The sequence below is a fragment of the Trachypithecus francoisi genome, unplaced genomic scaffold (assembly GCF_009764315.1).
Source record: "Trachypithecus francoisi isolate TF-2019V2 unplaced genomic scaffold, Tfra_2.0 Lachesis_group4, whole genome shotgun sequence".
NCBI classification, from domain to species: domain Eukaryota; kingdom Metazoa; phylum Chordata; class Mammalia; order Primates; family Cercopithecidae; genus Trachypithecus; species Trachypithecus francoisi.
This window is the reverse complement of record NW_022681469.1, coordinates 28,894,468-28,914,573: the sequence shown is the minus strand read 5'-3', so window position 1 is coordinate 28,914,573 and position 20,106 is coordinate 28,894,468. Positions and strand designations below refer to the sequence as shown.

The 20,106-nt window shown below is 41.5% G+C and overlaps 1 protein-coding gene across 4 annotated transcripts in view; it reads left to right on the top strand.

The window, feature by feature from the left end:
• Positions 1-20,106, top strand: part of KLHDC10 (kelch domain containing 10) — a 71,121-nt gene that overhangs the window by 33,456 nt on the left and 17,559 nt on the right. For 2 of the 4 annotated variants that reach the window (XM_033195127.1, XM_033195129.1), the window contains 2 exons: positions 12,445-12,468; positions 18,392-18,613. In XM_033195127.1, coding sequence (XP_033051018.1) covers positions 12,445-12,468; positions 18,392-18,613 — 246 coding nt within the window. The remainder of the gene's footprint in view (positions 1-12,444; positions 12,469-18,391; positions 18,614-20,106) is intronic. The other 2 variants (XM_033195128.1, XM_033195130.1) reach the window with 1 other exon arrangement.

The window sequence follows — 20,106 nt, the reverse complement described above, 5'->3', positions numbered from 1 at the left end:
GGAGTGGCCATGAGGATGACATCAGAAGGAATGTGCTTAAAGGCTGAGTAGGTATCAGCAAAGGAGGGTTGGATCCTCTCAAACCGTGGGGATCAGGCAGCTTGAGTAAAGGCATTTAGGCAAAACAGGCCATGGTGCTTTTAGAGATCTAGAGAAAGTTCAGCACAGTGGGAAAGGGGTAGACAAAAGAGGCAGGAGAGGGCCCAGACCAAGTGGGCACCACCCAGGTGGGGTTTTCAGGATCAGATTTGGTTTTTTAGCTAGTGAAGAAATTTAATTAAAGGCTAGTTATGAGATTATTACAGTTATCAGTATGCAAAATGATAGAGACTGAAATGAGGTAGTTGTAACAGGAATGGAGAGTAGGGGCTGGGCACGGTGGCCTGCACCTGCAATCCTAGCAGAGTGAAACCCTGTCTCTCTACATACACACACACGCACGCACGTACAATTAGCCAGGTGTGGTGGTGGCATGCCTGTAGTCCCAGCTACTCTGGAGGCTGAGGCAGGAGGATTGCTTGCACCTAGGAGTTTGAGGCTGCAGTGAGCTATAATCATGCCACTGCATTCCAGTCTGGGTGAAAGAGTGAGGCCCTATCTCATTAAAAAAAAAAAAAAAAGTAGAGAATTGATTTGACATATAAGGAAGTGGAAATGAAATTAGATGTAGATTTTAGGCAAAGGATAGTAAATTCAGTTTAGTCTCTTAAACCAACCAATAATAGCATTAATAGCATATCCTTGAACACTCGGTCCAAGAGTATTTCCAGGGAATCTTCCTTGGCAGGCCTCTCCCCTCTTTGTTCTGATGGCAGCCTCCATGTACCTACCTATATCATAGCACTTATTGCACTGAACTGTAGTTGTTTACTTGGCTCTGCCTCCCATTAGACTGTAAGCTCTGTAAGGGCAGGGACAATCGGACAGTGCCTTTCATATCTTTACTCCAGTTTGTAGGATAGTGCATGTAGCAGTTATATCATATGTATTTGAGTTGAATTAAAGCATTATAAAGGCCACTGTCAGAAAATAGGATGGGACTAACATTTTATTTTGTTCTCAACTTCTCTATGGTATTGGTGACAGTGAACTAATGAATTGTTGAGAACATGAAAATGCTATTGTTTAATGCTTCAATAGGTTGTCTGGTTTTGTTTGTTTGTTTTTAATTATACTTTTGAAATAGCCACTTTCAAGCCTCATATTTTGGAATTCTTTATATCACCTCTCTTGGTTCAGATTGTAGACAGTTTATGTCATAGGGCCCATTTTCTGTCACTAGATTCCTTCACTAGGTCCTACATCTTCTCTAAAGCATATTTCTACCAATTAAAATTGTGGTGTAGTGAAAACAGTAATGGTGTAATGAAAACAATGGTTTTTATTATAAAATGGCAGACTTAACATACCCATTTACCTTCCCCTACTTCTCAGATGTCATTGGAAATGACAAAACAAACATAAGACAGAGAATAAATCATTGTAATTTAAAAAAAAAAGAAAAGAAAAGGGAGACTTTGAAACGAGATTACTTGTGTCTGAATCCAGGCTCTGCCCTTTAGCAACCGTATGACCTTGGGCAAGTTGCTTATTCTTTTTTTGCCTCAGTTGCCTCATCTGTAAAATTAGAATGATGATAATAGTATCTGCCTCCTAGAGTTACTGTGAAGATCAAGAGAGACAGTATGTCCAGAGCACTTAGGAGAGTTTCTTTATGTATAGCAAATGTTGAATTAATGTTCGCTATCATTATTGTTATTGTTATAATGCCAGAAGTTTTTAGAAATTTTAGGGTACTGGAAAACAATTGGAATTATATCGATGGAGGAACCATCACAGAATAAAGTGCAACCCAGAATAGATGCTCCTGTTGCATGGTAGAGGTCAGAGAGTGTCTTAATAGGGCTCTTTTCTTAAACTCTAAGCATAGAGGCAGCAAGTATAGGAACATGGAGCAGTTTGGGGGGAAAGTGGAATTATCAGGGCAGGTAATGAAAAAATTGCCTTCAAAACAGTTACTTCCCCTACTCCTTCTCTCCCTTCGTATAAAGCACCCTAGCAGTGGCATTAGTTCCAGGATAAGGCCATGAGAACAGTTCAAGGAAAGTAGATTTGCCTTGGGGAGGATTGGGCAGGCACTGGATTAAGACTGGAGGAAGAAGGCGGGGCGTGGTGGCTCACGCCTGTAATCTCAGCATTTTGGGAAGCCGAGGTGGGCGGATCACGAGGTCAGGAGATCGAGACCATCCTAGCTAACATGGTGAAACCCCATCTCTACTAAAAATACAAAAAATTAGCTGGGCATGGTGGCGGGTGCCTGTGGTCCCAGCTACTCAGAAGGCTGAGACAGGAGAATGGCTTGAACCCGGGAGGCGGAGCTTGCAGAGAGCCAAGATCGCGCCACTGCACTCCAGCCTGGGCGACAGAGCAAGACTCCGTCTCAAAAAAAAAAAAAAAAGATACTGGAGGAAGAGTGCACAAAGCAGAGCCTTAGCGAATGGACTTCTGTAGTACATGGATGAGAAGAGTAGAATGAGAGGAGAACAAGAAAAACAGCTCTGTCAAGGATCCATATGCATTAAAGGACAATACCGTCAAAATACAGCCTGCCAATTTTGGCATTAATAAGGTCAAACTGCTTTCTTTTCTCCACTTGTAAAGGGAAACCTGTTTGTCAGTGTGCCACTTACCTGCAGAGACCCACACTCAGACCTTCCATCCCTCCGTTTGGGTTTTGGAGGCAGATTAATACAACTGTTGAGGAAACACATGTTTCTTATAATAAAGTAAACAATGTAGTCCTTCATTTATAATATGAGTAGGTGATAAAGGCTCATCTACATTTGAGGGAAACTAGACTTAGAAGAGACTAAAATAAACAAATAAAACAGCTGCCTATGGTAGAAACAGAGATAATGAAGAAGTAGAGTGGAACTTGAGGAAGTTCTAATCACAGGATGTATCGTTACAGAGCCAAGAGTGAATTAGATTCATAAATTTAAAAAACCAGCTTCCTGGCTGGGCATGGTGGCTTACACCTGTAATCCCAGCACTTTGAGAGGCCAAGGTAGGTGAATCACTTGAGGCCAGGAGTTCAAGACCAGCCTGGCCAACGAACATGGTGAAGCCCCATCTCTACTAAAAATACGAAAGTTAGCTGGTCATGGTGGCACACACCTGTGGCACACACCTATAATCTCAGCTATTTCGGGAGGCTGAGGCATAAGAATCACTTTAACCTGGGAGGCAGTGGTTGCAGTGAGATGAGATTGTGCCATTGCACTCCAGCCTGGGCAACAGAGCGAGACTCTCTCAAAACAAAACAAAAAACGTTTCCATGGATAAAAAGTAATGATTAATGAATTAGTTTTATATTGAATTGATTGCTGACATTAAAATTCAGTTGGAGGGTTAAACAATACACTTAAGACCAGTTACTTTTCATAAAAATAAAATAGAGGAAATTTGCAGACTATAAAGAAGACCTACAGATAGAAAGTACATGAGGAAAATTCTTCCTTTGAGGATAGATCTGAGTGATCAAGTACCCATTTCACAGGAGTTACAGAAGGAAAGATCAGACAATAGAACGGAGAAAATTTAAAAATCTGAGTTTTGGCCTGGCCAGTGGCTCACACCTGTAATCCTAGCACTTTGGGAGGCTGAGGCGGGTGGATCACGAGGTCTGGAGTTCAAGACGAGCCTGGCCAAGATGGTGAAACCCCCGTCTCTATTAAAAATAGAAAAAAATTAGCCAGGCATGGCAGGTGCCTGTAATCCCAGCTACTTGGGAGGCTGAGGCAGAGAATTGCTTGAACCCGGGAGGCAGAGGTTGCAGTGAGCCACAATCACGTTATTGCACTCCAGCCTGGGTGACAGTGCAAGACTCAAAAAAAAAAAAAAAAAAAATCTTGAGTTTTCACGTATAAAGGGCATGCCAAGGACCAAACAGGAAAAAATGCAAAAACAAACCAACAAAAAGTACCTCCCTATACGTTACTAAAGTACTTACTATTTCAGAGGTGGAAAACAAGTTATATAGACTCAAAACTGAAAATCAGACTGGCATGGATTTCTCACCTGCAGCATGGTTTGCTAGAAGATAAATGCCTTCAGTGTTCTGAGGGGAAATTATTCTCGAGAAAGAATTCTGTACCCAGCCTCACTAATGTTTAAGGGGGGGAGTCAAAATAAGATCTCTGAAAGTTTGTGACATACCCCCATTTTGTGACATACCCCAAATTACTTGAAGATATACTCTGGTAAAATGAAAAATCCAGCCTGGGAGTGGTAGCTCACGCCTGTAATCCCAGCACTTTGGGAGGCTGAGGCAGGTGGATCACGAGGTCAGGAGTTCAAGACCAGCCTGGCCAACATGGTGAAACCCCGTCTCTACTAAAAATACAAAAATTATCCGGGCATGGTGGTGGGCATCTGTAATCCCAGCTACTCAAGAGGCTGAGGCAGGAGAATCGCTTAAACCCAGGAGGCGGAGGTTGTAGTGAACCAAGATCACACCACCGCACTCCAGCCTGGGCAACAGAGCAAGACTGCATCTCAAAAAAAAAATTATAAGAAAAATAAAATACACTTACCATTCATTAAGTGGAAGTGGATCATCATAAAGGTCTTCATCCTTATTGTTTTTACATTGAGAAAGCTGAGGAGGAAGAGGAAAAGGAGGACTTGGGCTTGCCATCTCAGGGGTGGCAGAGGCAGAGGAAAATTTGCATAGAAATAGACTTGTGCAGTTCAAATTCATATTGTTCAAGGGTTAACTATATAACATTCTGTAACTAAAATTAAACAAATTGAGAGTAGTGCTAAAGGTCCTAGAATTTTTTGTTTTAAAATTTACAGGTAATATTATCTACTAAAAGAAAAATTCAAATAATATAGAAATACATAGGGTGAAAAGTGAAGATCCTTATTGTAAGCATATATAACATTTCTACAAATCAAGTTCAAAAAAGACAGTTCAATGAGAATGTGTTAGAGGCTTGAGCAGGTGTTCTTTTTTTTTTTTTGTTTTTGAGATGGAGTCTGGCTCTGCCGCCCAGGCTGGAGTGCAGTGGCCAGCTCTCAGCTCACTGCAAGCTCCGCCTCCCGGGTTCACGCCATTCTCCTGTCTCAGCCTCCCGAGTAGCTGGGACTACAGGCGCCCGCCTCGTCGCCCGGCTAGTTTTTTGTATTTTTTAGTAGAGACGGGGTTTCACCGTGTTAGCCAGGATGGTCTCGATCTCCTGACCTCGTGATCCGCCCGTCTCGGCCTCCCAAAGTGCTGGGATTACAGGCTTGAGCCACCGCGCCCGGCCTGAGCAGGTGTTCTTAATCTGTTCTTGCACTGGTATAAATAAATACCTGAGACTGAGTACTTTATAAAGAAGAGGTTTAATTGACTCACGGTTCTGCAGGCTGTATAGGAAGCATGGTAGCATCTGCTTCTGGAGAGGCCTCAGAAAGCTTTTACTCATGGCAAGAGGCAAAGTGGGAGCAGGTGTCTTACATAGCAGGAGCAGGACCAAGAGGTGGTGGGAGGAGGTGCTACACACTTTTAAACAACCAGATCTTGTGAGAACTCAGTCACTATACAGTACCAAGGAGGTATGGTGCTAAACCATTCACGAGAACTTCGCCCCCATGATCCAGTCACCTCCCACCATGCCCCATCTCCAACACTGGGGATTACAATTGTACATGAGATTTGGGTGGGGACACAGATCCAAACCATATCAGCAGGCATGTCCCAAAAGAAAAATTCAAATGGCCAATAAATGTGAAAAGGTGCTCACCCTCATTGTAATGAGAGAAATGAATATTAAAACCACAAGAGCTCTACAAACTCACAGGAATTGCTAAATTAAAAAGACTGACAATGGCGATACCAAATATTGGCAAGGATGTGGAGCAACAGGAATTCTCACATGCTGCCCTTGGATATGTAAATTGGTACAGCCATTTTGAAAACCATTTTGGCTTTACCAAATGAAGGTGAAGATTTACATACATTAAGATTCAGAAGTTCCATGTTTAGATTTGTAGCCAACAGAAACGCGAGCCCCTGTGAACTTGCAGCGTGTGCAAAAATGTTCGGAGCAACATTAAGAACCACAAATTTGAAACAACCCAAAATGCCTCTTCACACAACTTAGACTGGATAAATACATTGTGATATACATTCATACAAATAAATAATATTTGGCAAGGGAAATGAACAGACCACCTCTGCTCCCCTAGAACAGGGATGAATCTCAAAAACTTAATTGTGAATAAAAGAGCCCGGAAAGAAAATACACTGAATTATTCTACATACTGTTCTATTCAAATACACTTTAAAACCAGGCCAAAATAAACAGTATAGTTTAGAGATGCATACCTAGGTATAATAAAGCTATAAAAAGACAACAGATTTTTATGATTGCCCTAAAAATCAGGAAGCAGGATACTCTAGAAGTGAAGGGAGGTTGGAGGGTGTGATCAAGATGGGCAGGCAGAGGGTTTCTGGGTGCTGGCAGTATTCTGTTTCTTGACCTGGATGATGGTTATTTGACCTATTTTAATAATTTGTTAAGCTCTTTATGCAGTATTCTGTTACTTGAGCTGGATGGTGGTTACGTGTTCTCTTTTTTTTTTTTTTTTTTTTTTGAGACGGAGTCTCGCTCTGTCGCCTAGGCTGGAGCGCAGTGGCCGGATCTCAGCTCACTGCAAGCTCCGCCTCCCGGGTTTACGCCATTCTCCTGCCTCAGCCTCCGGAGTAGCTGGGACTACAGGCGCCCGCCACCTCGCCCGGCTAGTTTTTGTATTTTTAGTAGAGACGGGGTTTCACCTTGTTAGCCAGGATGGTCTCGATCTCCTGACCTCGTGATCCGCCCGTCTCGGCCTCCCAAAGTGCTGGGATTACAGGCTTGAGCCACCGCGCCCGGCCACGTGTTCTCTTTTTAATGATTTGTACATTTAAGGCCAGGTGTGATGGCTCACGCCTGTAATCCCAGCACTTTGGGAGGCCGGATCACCTGAGGTTGGAAGTCTGATACTAGCCTGACCAACATGGTGAAACCTGCCTCTACTAAAAATACAAAATTAGCTGGGCCTGGTGGCGCAAGCCTGTAATCCCAGCTACTCGGGAAGTTGAGGCAGGAAAATCGCTTGAACCCAGGAGATGGAGGCGGTAAGCCAAGATCACACCATTGCACTCCAGCCTGCGCAACAGTGAAACTCCATCTCAAAAAAATTAATTAATTAATAATAATAATTTGTACATTTATATTTATGTAAATTCTAATGCATGCCATATTTAACAATAAAAGGAGTTAAATTTAAAAAGCAAAGATCCTGCCTCACATCTTCACTCAACCACCATTAATTAACAGGCCAGTCTTTCCAGATGTGGTTCTTTCTGAAGCGTGTTAAAAAAATAAAAGTTTGTTTTCCAGAAAGTATTAGGGGTAATAAGATACAGATCTTTGTAGGGGAAAAAAGAAAGCTTATTTCAATAAAATCAGAAAAGTGGGAAAATCAAGAAAGAGTGGTAAATAACAAATACATAAGATTGCAGGGACAAATCTAAATAAGAAGAAATCAAGATCAAATGGACCTTATCTGTGGAATGTATTTATTTTACTACTTTAATAGGCTTAAAGAAAAAGTGTGACTTTGCTGTATTAAATAAAGCATTTAATAAAATTTGATATTTAATGTGCTCATTTTGTTAAAATGCATCCAGTACCCTTATGACATATATGCTTTTCTGTATGTTACATTTGAATACAAACTTTGTGTTGGGTGCACAGTGGCTCATGCCTGTAATCCCAGCCCTTTGGGAGGCTGAGGCAGGAGGATCTCTTGAGCCCAAGAGTTGGAGACCAGCCTGGGCAACACTCTGTCTCTAAAAAAAAAACTGAAAAATTAGCTGGGTATGGTGGCACACACCTGTGGTCCCAGCTACTTGGGAGGCTGAGATGAGAGGATTGCTTGAACCTGGGAGGTCAAGGCTACAGTGAGCAGTGATTGCACCACTACATTCCAGCCTGGGCAACAGAGCAAGACCCTGTCTCAAAAATAAACAAACAAACCCCACATCCATTCCTGGTAAGGGAAAACATTCTTATGCATCCAGGGATAAAATATTTATGACAATACTGTAGAAAACAAGAAGTAAATATCATATATGATTTATCATTTATTGGTAAGAAACCAATAGCAAACATTATATATAACGGCAAAACCTTACCAGTATCCTCATTAAAGTAAAAAAGCAAGACAAAGATGTCAGCTGTCATCTCCACTATTCAACTTTGTTCTGGAGTTTTCAGCCAATACAGTAGAAAACCAGGAAAAAAAAAAAAAAAAAGTACACATATTGGAAAGGAAGAGTTAAAGTTGGCATTATAACAGATTATCTGATTGGCTACCTATTCAAGATATTTCATGATAACTAATACTAGAGTTCAGAAAATTGACTAGACAAAAACTTGTAAAAACCACCTTCTTATATATTAACAGCAACCAATTAGAAAATAAAAGAGGTATTTAGTTACAATTGTATGGAAATTTATAAAGTACTTAGAAATAAAAAAACAAGAAAACAATGAAACTATTGATGAAATACAAAAACTAGCTTGGGCGACCAGGTGCCATAGTTCATGCCTGTAATCCCAGCGCTTTGGGAGGCTGAGGTGGGCGGATCACCTGGGGTCAAGAGTTCAAGATCAGCCTGGTCAGCATGACGAAACCCAGCCTCTACTAAAAATACAAAAATTAGCTGGGCATCGTGGCGTACGCCTGTAATCCCAGCTACTCGGGAGGCTGAGGCAGGAAAATTGCTCGAACCCATGAGGCGGAGGTTGCAGTGAGCCAAGATAGCGCCACTACACTCCAGCCTGGGCGACAAGAGTGAGACTCCGTCTCAAAAAAAAAAAACAGATGCAGTGGCCCCTGCCTGTAGTCCCAGGTACTCTGGAGGCTGAGACTGGAGAATGGCTGGAACCCGAGAGGCGGAGGTTGCAGTGAGGTGAGATCACACCACTGCACCCCAGCTGGGGGACAGAGCAAGACTCCGTCTCCAAAACAGAACAACAACCCCCTCCCCGAAAAAGAAAAATAGCTGGTTGAATTCGCGTGCGCCTGCAGTCCCAGCTACGCCAGAGGCTGAGGTGAGAGAATCGCCTGAACCCGGAGGCGGAAGTTGCAGTGAGCGGAGATCGCGCCACTGTACACCAGCCTGGGCGACAGAGCGAAACTCATCTCAAAAAAAAAAAAAAAGAAACTACTCACGGACATCAAAAAAGACAAGAATAAATGGCTAGGGATTATGTTCCTTAATGGGTTATCCCAGATAAAATCCTCAAGGGACTTTTTAAAAATTCAATTTTAAATCCCGTAGAACTTTCGGTTTAACAGAAAAATTGCAAAAATGGTGGAAATTTTCCCGTATCCTGGCCGGCACGGCGGCTCACGCCTGTAATCCCAGCACTTTTGGAGGCCGAGGCAGGTGGATTGCTTAAGCTCAGGAGTTACCAGCCTCAAGACCAGCCTGGGCAACGAGGCGAAATGCCATCTCTACCAAAAATACAAAAAAAAAAAAATAGCTGGACGTGGTGGTGCGCGCCTGTGGTCCCAGCTACTCATCAGGATGCTGAGGTGGAAGGATTGCTTGAGCTCCAGAGGTGGAGGTTGCAGTGAGCTGCAATTGCGCCACGGCACTCCAGCCTGGGCGACAGAGCAAGACCCCATCTCAAAAAAAAGAAAAAAAGAAGCCGGGCGCGGTGGCTCAAGCCTGTAATCCCAGCACTTTGGGAGGCCGAGACGGGCGGATCACGAGGTCAGGAGATCGAGACCATCCTGGCTAACATGGTGAAACCCCGTCTCTACTAAAAATACAAAAAACTAGCCGGGCGAAGTGGCGGGCGCCTGTAGTCCCAGCTACTCCGGAGGCTGAGGCAGGAGAATGGCGTAAACTCGGGAGGCGGAGCTTGCAGTGAGCTGAGATCCGGCCACTGCACTCCAGCCCGGGCGACAGAGCAAGACTCTGTCTCAAAAAAAAAAAAAAGAAAAAGAAAAAGAAAAAAAGGAAAAAATTTCATCCTGTATCTGCCCAGATTCCCCAAATGTTATTTTGTCTTTTACTTTATCCTGCTCCCTCTCCTCTCTCCCTTCCCCCGTTTATACATAATAGGTATATGCATATTTTTCTGTTTCAACCATTTGAAAATTGCAGACATGATGTCTTCCTCTCTCTCTTTTTTTTTTTTTTTTTTGAGACAGGGTCTCGCCCTGTCGCCCAGGCTGAAGTGCAACAGTGCAATCTCAACTCATTGCAGCCTCCGCCTCCCAGGTCCAAGTGATTGTTCTGCCTCAGCCTCCCCGAGTAGTTGAGACTGCAGGTGTGCGCCACCACACCCTATATTTTTTTAGTAGGGTCAGAGTTTCACCATGTTGACCAGGCTGATCTCGAACTCCTAACCTCAAGTGATCTACCTGCCTTGGCCTCCCACAGTGCTGGAATTACAGATGTGAGCCACCGAGCCCAGCAGATGTCTCTTTTTTTTTTTTTAGAGGTGAAGTTTTGTTCTATCACCCAGGCTGAAGTGCAGGGGTGCAATCATAGCTTACTGCACTGAAGCGATCTCCAGTCCACCTCAGCCACCCATGTAGCTGGGACTACAGGAATGCACCACCATGCCAGGCTAATTTTTTTTTAGCGGGGTCAGTAGAGATAGGGTTTCACTATTTTGCCATATCTCTTTATGTCTGTGTAGCAAAGTGTTTGCACCTGAAAAACAGACATTCTCTTCCATAACTGCAGAACCTGTATCAAAATTAGGCATCAACACTGATTATTAACCCTATAAATAATGGGTAAAATTAATACTAGTATATAAGTTACAGACCTTGTTTCAGATTTTGCCATTATTATTTTGCCACTATCCTAATATTGTTCTTTTGGTTTGTTTGTTTGTTTTGAGATGGAGTCTCGCTCTGTCACCCAGGCTGGAGTGCAATGGTACAATCCCGGCTCACTGCAACTTCCACCTCTCGGTTTCAAGTAATTCTCATGCCTCAGCCTCCCGAGTAGCTGGGATCACAGGCGCCCACCACCACTCCCAGCTAATTTTTGTATTTTTAGTAGAGATAGGGTTTCACCATGTTAGTCAGGCTGGTCTCGAACTCCTGCCCTCAGGCAACCTGCCTGCCTCGGCCTCCCAAAGTGCTGGGACTACAGGCATGAGCCACCGTGCTGGGCCAATAATGTTCTTTTTTTTTTTTTTTTTTTGAGACAGCGTCTCGCTCTGTCGCGCGGGCTGGAGTGCAGTGGCCGGATCTCAGCTCTCTGCAAGCTCCGCCTCCCGAGTTTACGCCATTCTCCTGCCTCAGCCTCCCGAGTAGCTGGGACTACAGGTGCCCGCCACTTCGCCCGACTAGTTTTTTGTATTTTTTAGTAGAGACGGGGTTTCACCATGTTAGCCAGGATGGTCTCGATCTCCTGACCTCGTGATTCGCCCGTCTCAGCCTCCCAAAGTGCTGGGATTATAGGCTTGAGCCACCGCTCCCGGCCATAATGTTCTTTTATAGCAGTAAAAAATCCAAGATTGTGTGTTGCATTCTGTTGTCATGTGTCTTTAGCCTCCTTCAGTGTTGAACAGTTTCTCAGCCTTTTTTTTTTTTTGACACTGATATTTTTGAACAGTTGCAGACTAGGTACATTGTAAAATGTCCCTTTGGGTTTCTCCCCCTTTTCCCATAGTTACATTCAGCTTATGTATCTTTGGCAGGACTACCACTGAAATAATATTGTGGTCATCTCATTGCACATGATGTTGATTGATTTGTCCCATTACTGGTGATGTTAATTTTGATCACCTGGATAAGATGCTGTCTGTCCATGGGACTTTTTATAGACTTAACAAACTCATTCTAAAATTAATTGCAAAAGTAAATGGAGAAAAATAGCTGGACGTTTTTGGGAAAAAGTAATACAAAAGGGAATTTGTTCTAAATATTGAAAGATAGTTCAAAGCTATAATAATTAAAACAATGTGGTAATGAGGGCCAGGCATGGTGACTCACACCTGTAATCCCAGCACTTTGGGAGGCCCTGTGGTAGGAGATGCTTATATAACCAACAAGTAATATTGTGGGTTGGTGTGAATGGATTACTTTGGTCTGAGCAACTTGGGCTCTGGGAGTAGTAAAAAGTTCTACCTGCCGTTTGGGGGATATGGGAGAGCTAACTGGATCAGACTTCCTTGGCTTTCCTTGAGACTTCTAGGTCCAACAGAAGACCTGTCTTTTGTGGTAGAGGTAATTGTGGCCTTTATATTTGGAAAGAAGTAACCAGTTACATTGATTTATCATTTAGGCTGTTTGATATTTATAACTAATGAATACTTTTAACAATAAGTTTTTTTTTTTTTTTTAAATGGCGTCACCACAAATGTTCATTAGCACATCTGGAGGTGGCTACATCTTGTAAGTAATAGACTTATTAAGCAATAAATGTTATGTACTACTTTATTTACAAGCTTTTGCATTTAAGCTTCTGTGATGTTCTTTTATATATTTACATATTGTTTATATATATTTCCATTCATATATTGTTAAAGGCAAGAAATTTTGTGTCCAAGGGGATTAGACCTGAATATTGGGATTTTCCTAATTCTACTCTAGAACTTATCGATTTAGAATATGATAAAGATGGCATTTCAAATAAGTATAGGAGGGGTGGCCTTCTTTAAGTCCTTTGGGAACAGTAGCCTGTTTATTTTGGGAGGAAAAATTAGAGCCCTACCTTATACAACACACACAAATATTAATTCTGATGTATTCAAATTCTGAATATAAAAAATCAAAACCTGAAATTATTCAGAATAAATGAGAATATCTTACTCATTTTATAATGATGCAGAGGTGAATGAAATATAGAACAAGGGAGCTGAAAAAGACAAGATAGAGAGATTGAAAACTTCTGTATGTTAATAGATGCCATAAACAAAAGACAAGGAGCAAGCTGGAAGAAATAAATATAAATAAAGAATTTGGAGTCGGGCAAGGTGGCTTATGCCTGTGATCCCAGCACTTTGGACGGCTGGGGCAGGAGGATCATTTGAGCTTAGATTAGATGTTCAAGACCAGCCTGGGCAACATAATGATACCTAATCTCTACAAAAAAGATTTAAAAAGTAGCTAGTTGTTAGCTACTTTTTAATAGGGGCTCATGTGTGTAGTCCCAGCTGCTTTAGATGCTGAGGTGGAAGGATCACTTGAGGAAGAGAGGTTGAAGCTGTAGTGTGCTGTGATTATGCCACTACAGGGTCTCACTCAGCCTGAGTGACAGAGTAAGACCCTGTCTCAAAAGAAAAAGAAAAAAAACTTCCACAATGGTGAGAAGACAATCTAATAGATCTAAAAAGTAGGCAAAGGAGGTGATCGGGGAGTTCCAAAAAGAAGAAATACAAATGGGCCAATAAACATGTGAACTAGTACAATAAGGGAAATGCAAATTAACCTGACACCAGTTTGTACCCATCAGATTGGCACAAATTTGAGAAGGTTAAAGAGTATGAAGAAGTAGGCACTCGCATAACATTGCTGGGAGTAGAAATTGGTCCGTTCTATTTGGAGAGCAGTGTGGCCCTATAACAGTATTATATCTATACAAATTTTTTTGTTTTGTATTTTTTATTTTTTCTATAAAAATTTTAAATGCATATTCCTTTGACCTAGAAATTCTACTTCCAGTAATTCTCATACATTTGCATACAAATATATGTAGAGGAAGCTTTGTTACAATATTATTTGTAATAGTGAAAACCTTGGAAACACCCTTCTGTCGCATTATCTCAGACAGCTAGCTTCTTTCTGCCTTTGGACTAGAAACTAAAACCCGTTTCCCTGGTTACTGTAAGTTCCTGCTTTCTCCCTGGGGTAAAGAGCAACTCCTTGTGACATGGAAGAGAGGATGGGTCAGACTTCACAGGTACATAATCCTTTAGCTTCATGTTCCCTTCTGGATATTAAATGTTTACCTGTGAATACAGGTTCTGTTCTAATTTTTTGCTTTTACGTTTTCCACTGGGAGTTCCTGAATCATGTAAACCAAATTCTATGGTAGATTTTATTAGCAGCAAGTAATTTTTAGGAAAATGGGATTTGCACATGGAGAATTTGGGGGAGGATTTAGAGAGCTACTTTAGACCCTGAAACACAATTTCAGTTTTGTCAAGGTTGAGGAGCCTATGCTATATTTCGCCTAATAAAAATTAATGCTTAGTCTCCGTGGCATTAACCCAGACAAATTCCCATGGTTTATCCAAAATGAAATGACTTTTTAATATGTTAGTCACTCTTGGGCTATAAATATGAGAAAGAAATCTGTAGTTACTGGCGAGAGAGAAAGAGGAGTTGCCTTTTTACTCTCAGCTATGAGATTCCTTGACAAGATGTTTAATATTTATCAAATATTGATTAGACGCGCTTTACCCAAAAATGTGATTTGCAGAGATCGTGAAATTATTAACAGAAGCCAACAGTTGGGCTGGATCAGCACTGTGTCAGAAATAGGTGAACCACAAAATTAAAATTCCTCCAGTATCCACATTTAAAAAAGTAAAACACAGGTAACATTAATTTTAATATTTTTATTTAACTCAGTATATTAAAAATACCATTTCAACATATAATCAATATAAAAACTAATAATTTTACGTTCATTTTTGGGTACTAAGTCTTTGAAATCCAGTGAGTATTTTCCATGTAAAGCACAGCTCAGTTTGGACCACCCACATTTCAAGTGCTCGGAAGCCACGTGTTATGGCATGGCTCATGGCTACTGACGTGGGCTGTGCAGGCTGGACTGGAAGCTCCCGAGGACAGAGGTAGTCATTGCCTTATCATTGTATCCCCAGCACCTAGCACAGTACATGGTACTTACTACATAGCCAGCGTCCAATAATAACTTTTTTTTTTTTGAGAGGAATCTCGCCTCGCTTTGTCGCCCAGGCTGGAGTATAGTGGCGCAATCTCGGCTCACTGCAAGCTCCACCTCCCGGGTTCAAGCAACTCTCCTACCTCAGCCTCCCGAATAGCTGGGACTACAGCTGCCCGCCACCACACCTGGCTAGTTCTCATATTTTTAGTAGAGACGGGGTTTCACTATGTTGACCAGACTGGTCTCAAAATCCTGACCTCGGGTCATCCACCCACCTTGGCCTCCCAAAGTGCTTGGATTACAGGTGTGAGCCACCGTGCCTGGCCCAATATTTTTGACCTGAATGAGTGAGTAGGAAAATATGAAATCATAATTTCTTTTCTTTTTCTTTTTTTTTCTTGAGATGGAGTCTCGCTCTGTCGCCCGGGCTGGAGTGCAGTGGCACAGCCTTGGCTCACTGCACGCTCTGCCTCCCGGGTTCACGCCATTCTCCTGCCTCAGCCTCCCGAGTAGCTGGGACTACAGGTGCCCGCCACCACGCCTGGCTAATTTTTTGTATTTTTAGTAGAGACGGGGTTTCATCGTGTTAGGATGGTCTCGATCTCCTGACCTCATGATCCACCTGCCTCGGCCTCCCACAGTGCTGGGATTACAGGCGTGAGCCACCCGGCCCGGCCCGAGACCATCTTTTCACAGACCCCTCAACTGTGTAATCCATGTGAATTATATCTGTCACGGAAATAGTTGGCAGTAAACGTGTAACATTACCTTCCCTGCTATACAGCCATTTAGAGAAAAATGTAGACTAGACTGCATTTCTTTTCATATTTGCCCAAAAGCAGCTTTAAAAATTATTTGTTGGCTTCAGGTAATACAGCAAATGACAGAGATTTTTAGAGTTGCTGTCTGCTGACCATAGCAACTCTGTTAGATTTCTTCTTTAAATTTGTCTCGCTAATTCTTAGAAAGAAGCATTTGTGTCTTGAGAAGAAGATTGCGTAATCCAACACCCGTTCCCTAAACCATGTATCTCTTAGACATAAATAATATCAAAGTCCACTGAGAGTTGGACACTGTTTTAATCATCCCTGTCACTGTTTACTTTGGCCTGATGTTGAAGTCAATCAAACTTTTAGTACCTGTTACAGATCTCCAACTATTTAGGTGTTGTGGGTGATACAGGATAATTACTATATATGATCTTTGCCCTTGAGGAGCTTATAATCCATTTGGAAAAGAAAAACAAACTGACAAAATGCATAGAGAAAAGTAAATGCCAAATAAGTTGATTTCCCGTTTATCTAGTGTTTGCTGTGTGCCGAGGCTTGGTTATAGAAAGGTGAATACAAATGTATTCCTTTTCCCTCAAATAGCTCAAAGCCTCCTAGAAAGTTACATGCGTAAGCCAATAAACTTTTCAACATGACAGATCTAACAAATCTTTGAAGTGCAGTAATAATATCCCAATATGCAAATGAGGTAGCTGAGACTAAGTGAAGGTCAGTGACTTGCTCAAAGTAGCAGTTAGAAAGAATCTGGATTCAAACTTAGACATTTATAGGAGCTCTTATTTTTTCTTCCACACCACACTTTCTGTTTCAAGAGTCCTAAAAAGAGAAATTGAGTTCGTCATTTAAGGTAAATCATAGCTCAGTAAATCAGACAAACTGATTATAGTTTGTCTGATATTCATGTATTTACATAGTTAAGGTGTGATCTTATTAATTGTATATATATACACTAATATATGAGTAGTATGGTACTGAACTGGAAGGGTTCTAGGGTTTTATCGATGAGAAGGGTGGTGTGCACTAGACTTAGGTATTTCCACAAGTAGGGATTCATGGGTAGGTAGGTAGACTAGGTCAAGGTATAGGGGAGGAACTCTGGGCTTTCCAGGCAGAGAGAAGTGTGAGAAGTTAACAGTAGGACAAGGTTAGTAGGAGAAAAGCTGTAACATGTTGGGCAGGGGACTTGGTACTTGAGTGGTGAGGAACCATCAAAGACTTTCAAACACGACTAACAGGTTGGATGTCAGTGACTCAGTGATTCACTGTTTTTTAGTTGCTCTCAATCTGTGCACAGTTTCAGCTCTTGTTTAAAAATATAACCTTAGAAAGTGGGATTTTGATTTTAAAAAGTAAATATAGAAGGCCTATGTTAGGTTGGTAATAAATGTTTGTATAACATGTTTATTAGGTGTCTAGTGTTGTCCTAAATATTAACTTTATACTAATATCTATTACCAACATATAAAAGTACGTTCATCTTTAGGGTCACAACTATAGTAGCTTCTTATTCCATCCACTATGTATTTAAGCATCTTTGTTTCTGAAGTTAGGCAAGGGTTTGTATAGATTGGTATAAACATTTTAAGGATAACAGAAATTATAATAAACTTTTTTGTTTTTGTTTTTTTTACTCTAAAATAACCTTGAAGTAATTTTTAGTAAACTAGTTGAGGCTGGGCATGGTAGCTTACGCCTGTAATCCCAGCACTTTGGGAGGCCAAGGCAGGTGGATCACCTGAGGTCAGGAGTTCGAGACCAGCCTGGCCAACATAGTGAAACCCCGTCTCTGCTGAAAACACAAAAATTAGCCAGGCATGGTGGCGGGCACCTGTAATCCCAGCTACTTGGGAGGCTGAGGCAGGGCAATCACTTAAACCTGGGAGGCAGAGGTTGCAGTGAACTGAGATCGCACCACTGCACTCCAGCCTGGGTGACAGAGTGAGACTTGGTCTCAAAAAAAAAAAAAAATAGTTGATATAATTTAGACTTCAGGACACTTTCAAATATAAATTGTAGAAACAGCTTTTCTTAGTAAAGCTCTTAATAGGATGAAAGATGCTCTCTGAGATAAATATAAGGAGATTCTTTGTTAACCACCATAAATCCAGGATGTTAAAGTCAAAATTTTACTGTAACTCCTTAACAGCCAGTTTCCATTTTAAGTGTATAATTATATCTTGTGGAAAAATCATAGATTTTATGTGTGTGTATTTTTATTTATACATGACTCATTCACATTCGTGATTATATTTATTTAGTTCTCTAATGTTCACAGTTTAATTTAGTTGGCCTGTGTTTTTTTCTCCTCTGAGGAAATTAGAAAATTTGTCCTGTTAGCTTTTGGATTATTAAACCCTTCCTCCTTCTTTTCTTGAAAATTTCAAGTTATCAGCCATTTTCTTGAATTTATCATGCTTTTTACAGTTATCAAAATCTGAAGGTAATCATAAAAAATAGAAGTAGAGACTAGCTCCTTAAAATCTTAAGTAGTATGTGTGAATAAGAAGTATTATTAAGAAGTATATCCATGTTATAAATCTAAACAAATAAGAAGTATATCCATGTTATAAATCTTTCCTGATCCCCTTTTAAGGCTAAAATGATTGTTACCTAATTTTGTTTGTGCTTTTAAACTGGTAGGACACTTGTGGAAAACTGTCCTCTTCTCTCCTAGGCCACAGACCTCCACCAGCACGAAGTGGACATCGCTGCGTGGCAGATAATACCAACCTATATGTGTTTGGAGGTTATAACCCAGATTATGATGAATCGGGAGGGCCTGATAATGAAGACTATCCTCTCTTCAGGGAACTCTGGAGGTATCATTTTGCTACAGGAGTATGGCACCAGATGGGCACAGATGGCTACATGCCCCGGGAATTGGCATCTATGTCACGTGAGTACAAGCAGTTCGTAACTCCTGACTTTATGAAATGTCTGAGAAGCCAGGTTCACTGTCCCATATTCCTTGTTAATAATTTATAACACCATATTGTGATTTCGTCCTGTGGGTGGATAGGCCTTTTACTAGGGTAATAACATAGCATGGTGATTCTAAATTATTTGGGTCCTGAGTTTGAATTCAGCTTGTCAGGTGAGTTTTAGCTTTAATTTCCTAACTTGTAAAATGGGATTAATAATATCCTAGAGGGTTCAATATAAAGTATCATGTATATGCTAGGCAAAATGTAGTAGAAGGTCAACAAATGGGGCTTAGGATGATGACAGTTAATAGCTATTGAGCAAAGTACAGGCATACCTCAGAGATATTGTGGGTTTAGTGCCAAACCACCACAATAAAGCGAGTCACACAACGTTTTTGGTTTCGTAGTGCATATAAAGTTATGTTTACACTATGCACTAGTCTCTTTAGTGTGCAATAGCATTATATCTAAAAAAGTACATACCTTAATTAAAAATACTTTATTGCTAAAAAGTGCTAACAACCAACCGAGTCTTCAGCAAGTTGTAATCTTTTTGCTGGTGGAGGGTTTTGTCTCGATGTCGGAGGCAGCTGACTTATCAGGGTGGTCGTTGCTAAAGGTTGGGGTGACTGTGGCAGTTTCTTAAGACAACACAGAAGTTTGCTGTATCAACTGGCTCTTCCTTTCACAAAAGATTTCTCTGTAGCATGTAATGCTGTTTGATAGCATTTTACCCAGAGTAGAACTTCTTTCGAAATTGGAGTCAAATCCTCTCAAACCCTGCTACTGCTTAATCGACTAAGTTTAAGTGATATTCTAAATCCTTTCTTGTCATTTCAGCAGTGTTCCCAGCATCTTCATTAGGAGTAGATTCTATCTCAGGAAACCACTTTCACTGAGCACAGTGACTCATGCCTGTAATCCCAGCACTTTGGGAGGCTGAGGCAGGAGGATCACTGGAGCCCAGGAGTTGAAGACCAGCTTGGGCAACATAGTGAGACCTTTTCTCTACAAAAAATATAAAAATTAACCAGGCGTGGTGCTGCACGACTATATTCCCAGCTACTTGGGAGGCTGAGGTGGGAGGATGGCTGGACCCCAGGAGGTTGAGGCTGCAGAAGCTGTGATCATGCCACTGCATTCCAGCCTGAGTGACAGAGTAAGACCCTGTCTCAAAAAAAAAAAAAGAAAAGAAAAGAAAAAGAGGTCGGGCATGGTGGCTCACACCTGTAATCCCAGCACTTTGGGAGGCTGAGGTGGGTGGATCACAAGGTCAAGAGTTTGAGACCCAGCCTGGCCAACATGGTGAAACCCTATCTCTACAAAAAATACCAAAAAAAAAAAAAAAAAAATTAGCTGGGCATGGTGGCAGGCGCCAGTAATCCCAGCTACTCGGGAGGCTGAGGCAGGAGAATCGCTTGAACCCGGGAAGGCGGGGGTTGCAATAAGCCAAGATCGCCCCACT